This window comes from Chenopodium album, chromosome 12 (assembly GCF_948465745.1).
Source record: "Chenopodium album chromosome 12, dcCheAlbu1.1, whole genome shotgun sequence".
Taxonomy (NCBI): domain Eukaryota; kingdom Viridiplantae; phylum Streptophyta; class Magnoliopsida; order Caryophyllales; family Amaranthaceae; genus Chenopodium; species Chenopodium album.
In genome coordinates, this window is record NC_137845.1 from 52179261 (window position 1) to 52195415 (window position 16155).

Here is a 16155-nt window from a genome sequence, read left to right on the forward strand (position 1 = left end):
TAGGCTTTGTATTAAAGCTATATAATTCTTTGTCATTTTAAATATTCTTAGCAGGGTGGGTTTTGCCTTTCAGTGTTTGATAATGTCCAATCGGTATGAGGTTGTTTTGCTTCTGTCATCTGTCAACTAAACCATTTTCACTTGGGTTTTTTTTTGCACATAACACAAGTTTTTCCTCTTGTTGATGTTACTGATTTTTTTCTTCTTGCTGAATTATTTTCTACTTAGGATTCTTAGCATGGAATGCAATATCTCTTCTTTTCGTTGCTTTAATAATGCATTTAATTTTGAGAGGATAGTGGGTTTTTAGTTTTGCTGAATTTTTCCTTCGTGCTGAACTATTATTTACTTGGGCTTCTTGGCATCGAACCACAATATTTTCTTCTTTCGGTGCATTAATGTAGCAATTAATTTTGAGAGGATAATGTATTTTTAATTTTACTGAAGCTTACACATTTAAGAAGCAGAGAGGCAGTATTGGTGTAATGGTGTTAAAGCAAGGCTTAAATGATGTCAATCTGCATCATTGATTGGGTAATTATCTTCTTTGTCTTACCTCTATCTCATCCTTTTATGTGATTTACATTAATATTCTTGGGTATCTATCCTTTTCATGTGAGTTTCATCAATACCGCTCAACTTTTGGCGAGTAATTGAACCTATGAAGCAAATGATGAATAATGACAGCATATAAGGAAGGATTAGATTGAATACTAAATTATAAAGGGCTGGATTGTAGTGAGAAACAACATGAAATCCCATACGATGTAATGTTTTGAAAGTAGAGTAATGTTTGAATTGAAGTTGGTTCTTAGGGAGGATACAAGATTTTGCTTTTTGCATTAGAAGCAAAAAAGACTTGCGTTTAAAGGCCGTAGACCTTTGTCCCACAATGATGAAGCTTCAATGTTTCCTTCTGAAGTTCTGATAGTATTTATGCTATCGAATTACATGTTATGGTCATTATGAATTGGAGATACCAATTTGTGGATGAGAACTTGGTCTTCCATAGTTGTGTTTACTTTGTATTTTTTTTGTTTTTCCTTGACATTCATACTATTTTGAACTTAAACAACACTTATGAAGAATAAGCAGCCTAGAAATGTATATTATGTTCTAAATTAAGTATGTTATAAAGTGGTTGTGCGAACATCTATCCATTATCTTGATTAAGATAGGGTGTTTCTACGGGTAGCTTGTAATGTAGAAACTTCTTTTATACCTGATATGTTACTAACTTACAACCCCCATATGTACCTACAAATTTTGTATCATCATCCTTATCTTCCTAGACCTATGTTTCCTAATTCCTACTCCTGGGTAACCTGCGCACATTCTAGTGCCAATCCTAGTGATGTTATTTTATTTGTATATTATTTTTCCTGGTAATATGCTAACAAGAGCATATCTGGCTGATCTGCTCATGGGTATGCCAAATCACGTGTTTGGCAAGGAACTTGAGCAGTGTCATGTTTGGTTCTCAGCAGGCAAAAGCTAGTGTCTATATTGGAAAATTTTGACTTCATATGACGTTGGGATAGTTTACTGGCATTTAAGGGGTCAGCTTAGATTTCGCAGGGTTGCATCTGACAAGTTGACTATTGTGGGCTTGTGGCTATGTTTTGTCTTGTCGCCTTTTACCATTCATTGCTAGAAGCTGTAGTATAAAGTGAATTGATGTCTATTTGTTGTTTTTTTTTTCTTTTTTTTTTTTGGGTGTGTTGTGTAACTGAATGATGATGGTTTAGCTCTTTTACAGTTCCTCTTGGTCTGCATACTTCTCTGTGTTGTTGCTCCAATTCTGGCTATTGCTGTTTAATTCATGTTGTTTATTTAATTAATACTCACTCTCCTTTTGAGGTTTAGGTCTCTTTATGATACTTAACCTATGTTCTCTTCACTTATTAAGGTGTTTTAGTCTTCATTTTAGATGTTATGGCCAACTTGTTGAACTATACATGTGACATGATTCATTCATCTGGCAAAAGAGGTAAAGTTGGAGATTTTTGTCATGTAAGCTGTAACTCAATGTGAAAATTTAGTGAATATATTTAAATTCTAGGAGCCACGGTATCATTTGGTGCATGAATTGCTTGCTCATTTTGTAGTTCAAAGAAGTTGAACATTAGGAACCTGCAGAGTATTTGGATAGGAATTGCGTACTTGCAAACAACATTAAGAGTTCATGATTGTTGAGTATGCTTCATAAGGTTTAAGGAATATCATTAGCTTCCTCGTCTTGGTATCTGTTCTTCATAACTTATTTTTGTTGAACTTAACTTATTCTTGTTAGAAATAACTTATTTTTGCCGACCTATTGCTGGATTTATTTTATTTTTATATTTTATTTTTGTCGAACTTAAATTGTATATGCTAGAACTTAAGCGGAAGAGAACGAAACCTTAGATTGTTTGGTTGATTTACCATTTTTTAGTAGGCATTGAATTTGAAAGGTTGATTACATCTGTATTTAAAGAAACTCTTTAGCAACAGCTCAAAGTTAGTTCAGGATCTGGCTGTCAGCTTCCTCATAATTTGAACGCTCTAGATGTGATATCCAAGCAGTTTATTTTCTCTCATGTTTTAGATAGTTAAGGAGATTGGTTGTGGTTCATCAACTTTTTGGAGCGAGCATAATTTCAAGTGATGATAATTGATGGGATAATGGCTCAACTTTTATGGAAGAACTCTTTGGGTTGTTCTTTACAAGATGAATTTTCTGTTGAAGATCAAGAACCTGTCATAACCCTTGGACCGTACTTCATCAATAAGTGTTTCTGAAATGCCGTTCTTAATGAGTTTTTCACCCTTTCTGCTGTAGAAGTTCCTGACAAAGGGAAATGTCCTATTTGCATCTATTCAAATTAGACCTGGAACAGTTTTTATCCATTGCTATATGTTATTATGTGATTTGTGTCATCTCATCCTACCCAAAGCATAAGCTCATAGCTTTTCCCTACTTCATGAATTCCATTTATTTGATATGGAATAAGGTCTACCCGTTTCAGTTGTTTCTATTACCACAATTTATCTTCAAATCTTTCTGTTGAGTTGTAGAACTCCTCAAGAAGTATGCACATTCTCATTTATCCCATCCTTTGATATTTGGAGCCATTGATTCTAAATACAATGAAAGACACCTCAAAGAGATTGGAATTTGTTCAAATTCATCTATCTACAATTAACAATATAAACAGTTGGATACCCCTGATGCTAGCTCATTAATTTTAGAAGTTGAGGAAATTTCTTTATGCTGCTCTTCTGGTTGTTTTATATTTAAGGTCTGAGCCTCCAAATGTTATATATGCTAGAAGCACATTGTTTGTCTCTATCAGGTTGTTAAAGTTGCTTCTCTAAAAACAGAGCAACTTTTTCTAGGAAAGACTGGGCTAGTGGAGGATTGGAGGCGTGCATAGGATTGCTCAACTTAGATATCTTTCATCTGATCAGTACAATGACGAACAAACCTAAAATTTCTTTGACTATGCTTCTGCCAACAGCAATGCATCAACCTTTGTGTTTCAATTTTGATGCCCTTTTCCTTTCAAATGCTGGCTGCATTTTGCACACCCATTTCCTACTGCTGAATAGCTTCTGAACATTTGAAAAGTCCTGGTAACTTTCTGCTAAAACTCTTCTTTATAGTGATAGGAAAACACAGACGTGGCAAAGTTTCAGATTCTTGCCCATACGAACCACAGGTAGGATGGACTTGAATTTGCCAATTTAAGAGCTGAGTTTATCTTAAGTTGCTAACTGACCTTGTAAAGATAGCCAATCTATGAAGTGAGATATAGGGCTCGCTATACATCTTTCTGATGAATGATACTTCTCATTTTCAGTTATTGCTTACCATATTAGGAGTATGGACCTTAAAAGACATACCTTTTTATGGATATGCAAGCTATGGAATCTTCAAACTCTTACTTAAACTAGGGATATGCAGCTAATCTGGGCATCTTTTTTATGAAAAGTTTTTATCTGAACTGCTCACTTTTTACCAGGGAATATTTACACTCACTTATTAACATTACACAGGAGCCAATCAGTTCCCCCCCCCCCCCCCCCCCCCCCCCCCCCCCCGATAATCAGCTATTTCATTGTTAATTGGATGTCAATATTTTGGAAGCTTCCTAAGGTTAAGGATGGCCAGATTTAGGAGCATTTGCCTTGAAACTAAAATGATTGAAAGCCAAAGTGTTCCTCTTCTGGGGGAGTGTGCTTATGCAAGCTTATCAGAGAGATATGGGATCCTGCTAACTGCTTGTAACTCAGCTAGGTATTTTATTTGATATCTTTGGCAATCAAAAATTGCAGTGGTCAGGACTTGTTACTCAAACCCACACACACACGAATAAAAGCCAGAGGTTATTACAGGTTTTTTTTTTTTTTTTTTTTTTTTTTTTTTTTTAATTTTTAACATGCTGTTTACCAAGAAGCTACTTAAGTTGTTTCAGGGTTTTTATTTAGGTTCTGAATGTTTATTCATCCTCTTCCCGATTCCGAGGTTTGCCTTGTTACTGTTGCTTTGCATTATGTGTGATTGGAAAATGAAGGATCTTTCTGCTTCTTGGTGAATTTTCTTTCTAGTTTTTTTGCCCTGTCCATCAACTATTTCATCTTTTGGAGCACTAGAAGGCTGTGAATGTGATGTTATTAACACCCTTACCTATGCGATGTTGATGCTCCTCGCTTTTGGTAGATCTAGTTCCAGAAACAGGGAAAATAGCTGCTGTACTGAGTAACTTTCTTTTCCTTGTGAGCTGATTTATACTACATATTTTATGTCCCAGATTTTCTGTTTTCTTTCATTTTTTTTTGCTCTGTATTGGTTGTTGGTGACAGTTGAATAAACTTTTACCAGAATTCTGGCATGCAGTGCCTTGAGTTTATTATGAAGTTCTCTTTAGATTTCGACATTCAGACATTCACCATTTCTCGTACTTGTATTTCTTGATTGAGGTCTTTGATGACTTGGAATTACATTATTGTTCTTCTGGCATCTATTTTCTTCCCAAGTAACTTACTGGATAGCTGAGAAGCAGTTGACTTATGGAGTGGAGTTCTCGATTTGACAATGCATCAGCAAGTGAAGCTAACCAGTGGTACTTGACATATTTGTCAAAAGCATATTTCCTCTGATGCAATGTAATATAGCATCTGGTCCTAGTTTTTTGGTCTAAGCTTCTTTACCTGCCTGATGCAACTTGTAATTGGTGAAGTCATGTAAGATGACTGTAACATGTTATTCCCCGATTCTCTCTCTCCTTTTAATTATAGGTAAAATCATTATATTGATATGTAAAAGTAGGGATTTTCCCCCATTATATACAATACAAGCTTTTCAAATGTTTCTTTTCTAAATTTGAGAAGAGCAAAAAAGTGAGATGTACATTTTGATGATTAGTTTAAGGAAATGTGGTGAAAGCTGAATCTAGTGTGTCACAATTATCGAATTGGATTCTTAATGTGGCCTATAGGGAGCCACAATTCCTCTTCTTCCTCTATAATCTGGTAAAATTAATAGATACTTGATACAAAAATACTGCCTGCTGTATTGCAGGCTTGTTTTGCTCCATCTTGACTCCACCTACCACCACCATTGGCATGGTTGAACCACCGCTCATTGCCACTCTATCCGTCATCTACTTCTGTTGATTCAAAGAATGCTCCATCTCCCTGTTTCTGTCTGATCAACTTATCAGCTACCTTAATCATCTTGGGTATTGATTTCTGCAGCCACTGTAGCTTTGATGTAAAGGTTCTGGAGGTTTGGTTTTCATTTGCATCGCGACGCTGGTGATGGTGAAGTTGATTTCCTTTTGATTTTCTTTTAGCACATTGTAATCTATTATCTGCGACGCTGGTGATGGTGAAGTTGATTTCCTTTTGATTTTCTTTTAGAACATTGTACTCTATTATCTCCTCATGCTTTCGTGTGGAGGTGGTGTTGTAATTGCTGCTTGATTTTGTCTATCAATATTGGCTTGCCATCCTAAACACATGCAGCAAAGGGCACTAAGAATCCATAAATAAACTCCATATAAAGCAGATTTCATAGTTAAGGGTGATATTGATGATTATTACCTAAACCCAAGTCGAATCCTCGCAAATGAAGCTCGCGGTATTCCTGGGAAAGTGCACAGATCTCACAGAATGAATGAATACAACAATCCCTTAAACTGCTGCCCTTCAAATTGAACTGAAGCCTCATCCTTCGACGATAGATAGCGGAATAGAAGCATGCACATCCCAAAACTGTAGCCAGCACTGCGTATACTGTTCCATTGACAGCACAAGCTGTATGCATCCAGGAAAAAAAAAAAAAAAAAAAAAAGAATAATGGAAATTTTGGAATTTTCTTGAAGTTCATAACTTGACTAAAAATAGAACTTTTCTCCTTTTTCTGGAAGATATCTTACATGATGTTCCTTTATCAACAATGTCTGTAATCTGCCCAAATGTGATGCATGGACAAAAGAATGTGATACAACCTGTCAAAATATATAAAATCAACTCCAATTTCTGTATAAATTTCAAGAAAAATAATGCTTTATAACTGTTTAATTCATGCCTAACATTGCAATAGATTGACCTTTAGGGCTTAGATAAATCACGATGTATTGTTTATTCCTGGTGAAAACTTTACATTATATATGTTCATTCATAATGTGATCCATTTATTAAGAAAAAACGTTATTTGCCAGGGTACATTGTGAATAAATTACAAGGGCACATCATGATTCATGTTGAAATTTAGCTTTTTAGGAGTATATGATGAAGAATTGCTAATCGTTATTGAGTTTGATTGTGGTCATTTAGACGAAAAACTTGTTCTTTATATTTTCATAACATGTTTTGATTCAAAGTTAATTGAGACATTTATTTCGGAACAAAGGATACCCAAGCACAATATTAATCGTTGTCACGAGTAGGTAAGTTTATTTATGTAGAACTTACAATTTGTGATGTCCGAGTGGCATGCACAAAGTCCGGTAGACCATTCAACCGTTGTCGTAGCGTTTGTGGGAGTTTGGTTTGGGGGTGGTGGGTAGCTCAAAGGAACATTCCCTGGAGATGGAGTTGATTGTGCTGATGATGAGGATCTTTGCCGCATTTGTTTACCCGAACGTGGAGATTCTTGTGGTGTTTGTGTACTTGAATGAGGAGATCCTTGTGGCGTTTGCGTACTTAATCGTGGAGACCCTTGTGGAATGTTCGTTGAAAATGACAATTGTGCATGTGAAATTCGCGAGGGAGACAATGATGGTGATGTTCTGTGTGAAATTTTCGAGGGAGACAATGGTGGTGATGCTTGTGACATTTGTATGGGTCTCGGCGTCATTGGTATTTCTGGAGGTGAGCCTGGAGGCTGCAATGTGTTACTCGCATTAAGTGAAATTTCCGAGGGAGACAATGGTGGTGATGCTCGTGACGTTTGTATGGGTTTCGGTGTCATTGGTACTTCTGGTGGTGAGCCTGGAGGCTGCATTGTGTTACTCGCATTAAGTGAAATTTCCGAGGGAGACAATGGTGGTGATGCTCGTGACGTTTGTATGGGTCTCGGTGTCATTGGTACTTCTGGTGGTGAGCCTGCAGGCTGCATTGTGTTACTCGCATTAAGTGAAATTTCCGAGGGAGACGATGGTGGTGATGCTTGTGACGTTTGTATGGGTCTCGGCATCATTGGTACTTGTGGGGGTGAGCCTGGAAGCTGCATTGTGTTACTTGCATCAAGTGGAATTTTCGAGGGAGACGATGGTGGTGATGCTTGTGACGTTTGTATGGGTTTCGGCGTCATTGGCTCCTGTGGTGGCGAGTCTGGAGGCTGCATTTTGTTGCACTAAGGTATTGATGAAGCTACAATACAAATTGAAATCGGAGAGAGTTTGATATGATTATACACCAAAAATTACGAGGCAAATTAATCTAACTACAATTTTTAGCAACAAGTCAATAAAGTTTCAAAGGCCCTCAGTGGTTTGAATTTTATGCATTTTCCACAATCCAAGTATTTAGGTGTTTATTTTATTTTTTTTTTAAAACCAAGTATTTAGGTGTTTTAATAGCCATTTATTATCGGATATTAGGGAGCTAAATGTTGACTAATTACAACAAATATCTGAAAATTTACGCTAAAAGGGCTGCCTTAGGTATACTTTTAGTCTTTACTCCTAAACATACTGATTTTCTAGTCATTAATTAGTCTACTTGATTTCTTATATGCAAAGAGGAGTCGAGTTATATTTTTAGCCATGCAAACCATTTTCGCGTTAAATAAAAGGAAAAATTGTAAAAAAAACCACTTTTTATAACACTCTTTTTGTGAAAAAAAAAACACCTTATAAAAAATTTCTTGTAAAAGCACACCTAAAACCAGATTTTTTTTTTTTTCGCAAGATAACTCTTTAGACCGGTTTCAGGGCATTGACCCTGTTTTCCGACGTTGACCCCCACGTGAGGGTCATGTGCTCAACCCCTCCCTCCACAAAACCACCAATACTATAGCATAGCCAGCCCTAACTGCCGACAACACCACTTAGCCACCACTAGAACCACCTCTCAGCCGCCGACATCACCACCCATCAACCTAGCTGCCATCACCGCCCACCCAAATCACTTTAAACCCACCAGCAAATATCCTCACCTACCTCCACAACCACCCACGTCCCACCCTAAACTACCCAAATTCACCCGGAAAAAGTGTACACTCCCCCAAAAACAAATAGAGAGGAGAGAAGAGGGTAGGTAGTAGTCCCCCCCCCCCCCTCCCCCTCCCCCTCCCCCCCTCTTTTTCCCCCAATTGGAAACTCTAGATCTAAGGTAAATAAAAAATCAACAAAATTAACAACAAAGAATCAATTTTATTATCACTAACAACTTACCTACCTCAAAATTAGATTATTTGAGGTTGTTCTTTGCAGGAATTCGAGCAAAACAATGGAGTTTTTCCCTTCAATTGAAAAAATTCAAGGGTTGCTAGGAAGAATAGAGGAGTGAGAAAGTCTAATTGAAAGAGGAAAAGGGTAAAAAAAGAAAGAAAATGGATTTATTCGGTGGGTTTAGAGTGATTTAGGTAGGTGGTGATGGCGGCTATGTTGATAGGTGGTGTTGTCGGCAGCTGAGAGGTGGTTCTAATGGTGGCTAGGTGGTGATGTTGATGGTTGGGGTTGGTTAGGCTACGGTTTTGGTGGTTTTGGGTTGAGCACATGACCCTCACGTGAGGGTCAACGCCGGAAAACAAGGTCAAAGCCCTGAAACCGGGTTATGGTGTTATTTCGCAAAAAAAAAAAAAAAAAATCTAGTTTTAGGTGTGTTTTTACAAGAAAAATTTTATAAGGTGTTTTTTTCACAAAAAAGTTATTATAAAGGTGATTTTTGACAATTTTTCCTTAATACAATTTTTAATATGTTCTAATACACATTTCAAACACCTTAAACAACGAGTGTATAAAATTTAAGGCACCCGATCAATAAAATAAAAGATTTGAAATTTTAATATAAAACATTCGATTACTAGACAAGTAGACATCCATAACATTATAATTAGATGTGCACAAGTAATGTCATGACCATACCAATTAACTTTCAATTCGACCATTTGTATGAACCAAGCATTTATTTTGTATTTTTGAGTACCTATAGATCTCTTTTTGACATAAGCTAAAAAAAAGTGTGTATAATATCTATTCCAAAAGAAAAGCAAATTATGCCTACAAATATTAACAACACTCAAACAAAATTGCCAGAATCTTGATGTCTTAGATTGCCCACTTGTAATGAATCTCTCCTATATCAGGCTCCTTTGACAATGTTAACCAAACTACAAGTCTATACAGTAGCAAGAAGTGGAAGGTCGAGGGAGCGAGGCAACTGAAGTCTGTAAACAGGCCAACAATTAGTATAGTACGAGTATCAAGAGAGGAAAAGAAGAGAAAGAGTGGGCAACACACTTATCAAATGATCAAATTGAACTACTAATATGCAACAATTAGCATCCCTCAGTCTTGAATTAGCTGTCCTGTTTATAATGTAGTTAGCTATTATTGTGACAGCTAAATTTGGACGGGGGTAGTAAGAACAAACAACACACAAATGGATAGATACTAAACAGACCGAGCCAAGTTACCTGAGTTCAATTAGCCCCCATTTTTAATGTCATGGAGTTATCAGAACATATTCTGTACACTGAACGTCTTACAGCAAATAAAGGCCAGCTTCATGAAGCTCCTTATTGACTCTGCATAGCTGCATTGTCATTCAAGTAGGACATTGCAACAGCAGCATGAAGTGCAGCTCCAATTGGGAGAGCATCCTCATCTACAAAAAAGTGTGCCGAGTGTAATGGCTTGTCTGAATTCAATGTTTTGTTTGCTATCCCAATGCTGAAAAATGCAGCTGGAATTTTCTGCGTATAGAATCCAAAATCTTCTGATGCCATGAGAAATGGAGAAACAAGCACATTTGATTCCCCGAGTAACATTGTTCCTATCCCCTTCACATGGTCATACATCATTTTGTCATTGACGGTTGGAGGATAATGCCTTGCTGTTTCTTCCATAAAATCAACAGTAGCAGTGCACCGATGCACAGCTGCTTGCAGCACTATGACCTGTAAATAGAGAAATGTTCATTAGCATATTGTCAACTTATCATCTCAGTCAAGCAAATCACATATCTGACGGAGTCTATAAGTCAACTTAATATTAGCACCATGGAGGATACAAGAATAAGGACCATAAATGAGAAAGTGTAACAAAAAAAAAAAAAAAAAACAACCGTCATGCAAATGGTTCAACTTAAAAGTACGAACTACAGGAAAGTCTTAACCTCAACTACTTTAGCCAATCTTGAAGTCATAGATGTTCATCACATGATGAGATTCAAATATCAATACAAAAGACCTTTGAATTGTTTTTAATCAGTAGCATATGCAGAAGAAACATACATAGGCCCATCTGTTGAACAAAATTTCATTTCTCTATGTGTATTTTGGTACACATTATTGCTGCATACGACAATTAGTAAATTGATCCTAGTGAAACAAGGAAACAATTCTGAAGTAACAATTATCCTAAGGTGAACCTTTTAATAATGTATGGTGCATATCTTGAATACGTGTTAAACACTTGAGAGGAAATTTGTCTTTCAAAACTGATCAGAGAGGCACTCAGGCCATTGAAATTTGCATAATAATAAGTGATAAAAGGGCTTTAAGGCATGACATACAGAAAGAAGGAGATCTAATTTGAAATCAGAAACCACATTCTCAGTAATCAGAAAATCAATAGTTTTTTTAAAGTTGGTGGAAAGATTTGTGTTCAAGTATAGTTTGACTTACCTCTCTAATCCTTCTTTGAAGATTGGACAACCCCTCTGCAGTTGTACTCCTAAAACTCCCCCCAAACTTAACAGTCTCGGGGATATCTCTCTGTTGGCTGCCTTCGACCATGGTCACTGTTACCACCTATGTCAGTTTAAAGGTCACACATGAATACATGATTAATGGGCCCTTATTTTGATAATTATCAGTGTTAGAAAAGTAGACAAGTAGGACAGAATTGAGCACAATTGTAACACTAAAATTAGATGCTCAAAAAACTCAATGGCTCATATCTTAAGTAGGACAAATTATACGGAGTAGATCACGAGTATGTGTCAATTATGTGTTAAGCACGCTAGGAAGGAGGAACCTACTCTGCCATCAAGAGGGTCCGTCTCTCGAGAAATAAGATGTTGCAGCGACAATATTGTGGTGGATGCTGCAAAAATTGGATCTCTTGTTTCACCTTTTCCTTGAATTATTGCAACAAATCTGCCTGCACCAGCAAGCACAGGGCCAGGTCTAGATCCAATTGTTCCTATAGGAGCGTAAGGGGAAACATGTAGTCCAAAAATCGCTTGCACATTGTCAATAGCACCCTCTTGTATCATAGAATATGCACCAGCACGACCTTCTTCTGCTGGTTGGAAAATGAGCTTAATAGTTCCCTATAAATTAATACCATTTATACATCAACATTTTATTTCAAATTTTTTTGGTCAGCATCAACAATTGATCACGGCAAATTATAAGGATACAAACTTTTTATATTTTCATGCTTGAGATAAAAACACCTTTAAGGCTTTCCTCTTCTGTTGCAGCAACTTCGCAGCTCCCAAAAGCATCGTGACATGCACATCATGCCCACAAGCATGCATTTTACCATTGATCTTGCTCTTGTTTTCCCATTCTACCATTTCCTAACACATGAAAAGTAAAAATGTCAGAACATCCAATTTCATATTATAACCCTATGCGCAAAAGGCCATTGGACAAAATCCATAAAAAAATCGATTATAATTTAAACCATCTCTAAAATGCCCTTTAGTATTATAATCAGTAAGAAAAGAACTGAATAACAACAGGGATTTTAAGTATAGACATTTTCTACTGAGGGCCTCTCCAAAGCCTAGGGAAGACAACAAGAAACCAGTAGTTTTACTCCCTTAACCATAGCTAGTCTACAACACTAACTATTTGATAACCAAATCAAAACTCCATTTCAAACATCTCCTATAAGCTGCTGTACCAATTTATATGGACTAATAGTTGGGAATTCCACAAAACTTTGTTCCGGTGGATCCATACAACTATACAAGCAGCTACAAGTCTACAACACGGCACCACTATCCTCCTAATCCAACCCTTGACCTTCGGGAACCACTTACAATATCTGCAAGGATACTGCACCAGTCTCTTCCTAAACCAACTTTTCACCTTCAGGAACCACTTACTATATCGGCAAGGACTGCAACACTGCACCACTCTCTTCCTAAAACAACCCGAATTGGACAAGCAGACGAGCCATCGAGGTATTACCAATGTGACACCTTTAAATTCGATCCTTAACTAGGCAAATTTGCTTCCAATGCCAACCAGTTGTTCTGAGTGACACATTATACCACAAGTCACTGCTTTCACAAAAAAAATGGTATATCTAGTTCAACCATAAACTATCAATTTTGGCAGCAATAATCCAGGAATATTAGCAATGGCAGCTAAAGGAGACAGTAATACACTAGTTTAAAAACAAAGTTCAAAAGACAGTCAAATTAAATGTTTTTATGCTTTAAAGATATGTTGGAGGAAAAAAAACATCACATTTGTCTCTATGTATTACTCACTCCGTTTCATAATGTTAATCCCTATACTATTTTGGGCTTTTCAAAAGATCTATCCATATTGAATATGTTTCATTTTTAACTTAATTTTTTTTTGGAATTAATTGATTTTGGATTGATGACTCTAAGTAAGGAAAACACTCCCTTAAATTATACCTTATGACGTATGGTTTTCCAAAATAAAAATCAAAAAACTTAAATAAGGTAATCTAGTTACGATTTATTTTTAATGTTAGATTCCAAATAATCCTCTTTTCTAATTTTATGTGATTGATTCTGTATGAGACTAATATTATGAATCGGAGGAAATATTATAAACTCCACCATCAACTAACTTTTGTTTACATTTTTTTTCCATTCACTTTCCTGAAATGAGAATTAATTCAAGACAACAGAGTAATAAAAAAAGCTAAGAATTTGCAAGCTTTGTATAAACAACACAATATGATTTTTTCTAACTTTCTAAATTTATCAAACAAGAATTAATTTAAAATATTTTTTTTTTAGAGAAATATGCCAAAACCAAAAAAAGGGACCTGAATGGCGAGGGCATCCATGTCAGCCCTGAGAGCAAACCAAGGTTGTGACCCGGACCCGATTGAACCGACAACACCAGTCTTAGCAACTGGCCACGTGTACTCAATTCCTAGCGAGTCAAGCTCTGATCTGATGAGTTGACTCGTCTTGTATTCTTCAAATGAAAGTTCTGGGTTTTCATGGATTCTTCTTCTCACTTTCTTCAACCAATCGAAGAACTCGGGATATCTGGCCGTTTCCAGTAATTCTTGACCGAGTGAATTCGGGTCGAATTCTGGGTTGGCCCCAGAAACCCAGATGATTTTGACCCATTTAGATTGAGACCATAAATACAGGATTAATATGGTAAACACCCAATTGTTGTAAATTGAATTGTGAGGACCCATGTTTGTTCATATGGAGAGGCGAGAGGGAGAGTAAAAGATAGTTGCAATTTAACTAGTGTTAAAGTTGTCTAACCCGTATACAAAGTAACTTTAAACAAGAACGCGAGAATGACACGATACATCATGTTCTCAATTCTAGCAATAATCCTAAAGTTTCAGAGGGTTTTTTTTAAGTACGGAAGGGGTTATTTGCAGGGTGTTAATGGTTTAGTTAGGGGTTATTTGTAGGTGTTATTTGTATTTTGGGGTTACTTGTATTTTGAGTAATCTTATAAGTAACCCCAGACCAAACCCTCATACCAAATCAGTAACACCTTATAAGTAACCCCATCCTGACCAAAACCAGTAACACTCTACAAGTAACTCAGAATACAAGTAACCCCAGAATACAAGTAACACCCTACAAGTAATCTCTGCCGCAGCATATGGCCAGTCGCATACAAAAATTTGTATAAAGTTCTGGGTAAAAGGGCTATAGCTACTATAGTGTTAACTTGTTCACCCATTTTTACCCTAAAATAATTTTATTCCATCACATCTTTTACTAATAATTCTAACAATTTATTAATACCCACTTGTCTGTTACTCGTACGTCTTATTTTTATTAGTAGCTTTTAAAAGCACGTACGAAGTATTAGTTAAACAGTCAATCTATAAATAGAGAGTATAAAGATCATGGTGCTAGCTAACTAAATGAATCACAAGTTGACAACAAAATAATACGTACTTAGGGACTATTTATATTTACTTAATTTCAATTTAGTTCAGTTCAGCTCTAATCAGTTCAGTTCAGTTCAGCTTTTAATTTTCCTCTCTCATAAAATATTCATTTCAACTCAGTTCAGTTCAGTTCAGTTCAGTTCAGCTCCAATCAGTTCAGTTCAATTCAATTCAGCTCAATTTAGTAAATGTGAACAGACCCTTAGTATGTTTTACTCACTTTCACATTGACATACATGATACATCTAGTAAAAAAGTACCATCTATCTATATATATACTAAAACAAAGGGCACTCGAAACTCCACTCTTACTATACTTTGACACGTGTCGAGCTATTGTTAAAAATTTTCCCACTTCATTTTTCACTCCTAAATATAGCAACTAAATCAAAGATTATATGTTATAAAATAATATAAATATTTTATACTCATTTACCTATTACCATTATATACCTACTTCTTATGATAATGCATGTAAAATCAGGATATAATCTCTGATTATACTTCCTTATAATATTATACATCTAAATATTTTTATTATCTTGATCTTAAGGATGATTTTTTTTTCTTTTTTTTTTTTTTTGAATAGCAATATTTGATCTTAAGATTTTGAATAGCAATATTTGATCTTAAGATTCATGATCTTAAGCCGTGAAAATTCTTAATTGCACTACGAGCATGTATTTTTTAACAATGGGTCGTGGGTTTTCACTTCATCATTATTGATGATGTATTTTTAAAATATATACAGTATAAGAATTTTTAAAAGAGTGCAATTTATTTTTCTATAATCGTGAAAATTTTATTAGATATATTAGAAATGATGAGATAATTGATTGTATATAATTTTGTGATCACATTGTGGCATGGGCTAGCGAGAAAGTGTTATTATGTTGATTGAACGTAAAGTACACATTTTAAAGGTAATCATAAACTTTCATATGTTAGGTGCTATAAAATCAGTTAAGCTACATTTTTTTAAAAAAATTGGTCAGGGGTTACTAAATCAGCCAGGGGTTGCTCACTCGGCCAGGGGTTACTCAGTCAGGGGTTACTTGGTTAGGGGTTACTCGTCAGTCAGGGGTTACTCATCGATTAATCATGGATTACTCAATCAGGGGTTGCTCGGTAGATCAGAGGTTACTCATCGGTTAGTCATGAATTACTCAGTCAGGGGTTACTCGGTCGGTCAGGGTTTACTTGGTTAAGAGTTACTCAATCGTGGTCAGGGGTTACTTGTGTCATTGTGTGTTAGTTGGTCACTTATAAAAGTTGCTGAAAGGTAATATATAATATATATATACAAATGAGCATGAGTCATCCATATTTAAAAGGTAAAATATGTAAA

At 36.0% G+C, this 16155-nt stretch overlaps 2 protein-coding genes across 3 annotated transcripts; both read right to left on the reverse strand.

Moving 5' to 3' along the window:
• Positions 1-5862: 5862 nt before the first annotated feature.
• Positions 5863-7117, reverse strand: LOC145571328 (protein PLANT CADMIUM RESISTANCE 2-like). Its single transcript, XM_081630382.1, has 4 exons — positions 6961-7117; positions 6423-6494; positions 6088-6300; positions 5863-5995 (listed from the first exon to the last, which is right to left on the reverse strand). The coding sequence occupies exons 1-4, from the start codon at positions 7115-7117 to the stop codon at positions 5919-5921; spliced, it is 519 nt and encodes a 172-aa protein (XP_081486508.1). The 3' UTR covers positions 5863-5918.
• Positions 7118-9553: 2436 nt separating this feature from the next.
• Positions 9554-14128, reverse strand: LOC145572583 (IAA-amino acid hydrolase ILR1-like 3). Of its 2 annotated transcripts, XR_014096885.1 has the most exons (6): positions 13701-14128; positions 12118-12243; positions 11698-11991; positions 11342-11467; positions 10130-10612; positions 9554-9880 (listed from the first exon to the last, which is right to left on the reverse strand). XR_014096885.1 is itself a non-coding variant. In XM_081631549.1 (5 exons), exons 1-5 carry the CDS (start codon positions 14085-14087, stop codon positions 10232-10234), a joined length of 1314 nt encoding a protein of 437 aa, XP_081487675.1. In that variant the 5' UTR covers positions 14088-14128; the 3' UTR covers positions 9554-10231. The 2 variants fall into 2 exon arrangements, 1 of the variants encoding a protein (XP_081487675.1); XM_081631549.1 differs by having other exon boundaries at positions 9554-10612.
• Positions 14129-16155: the final 2027 nt, after the last annotated feature.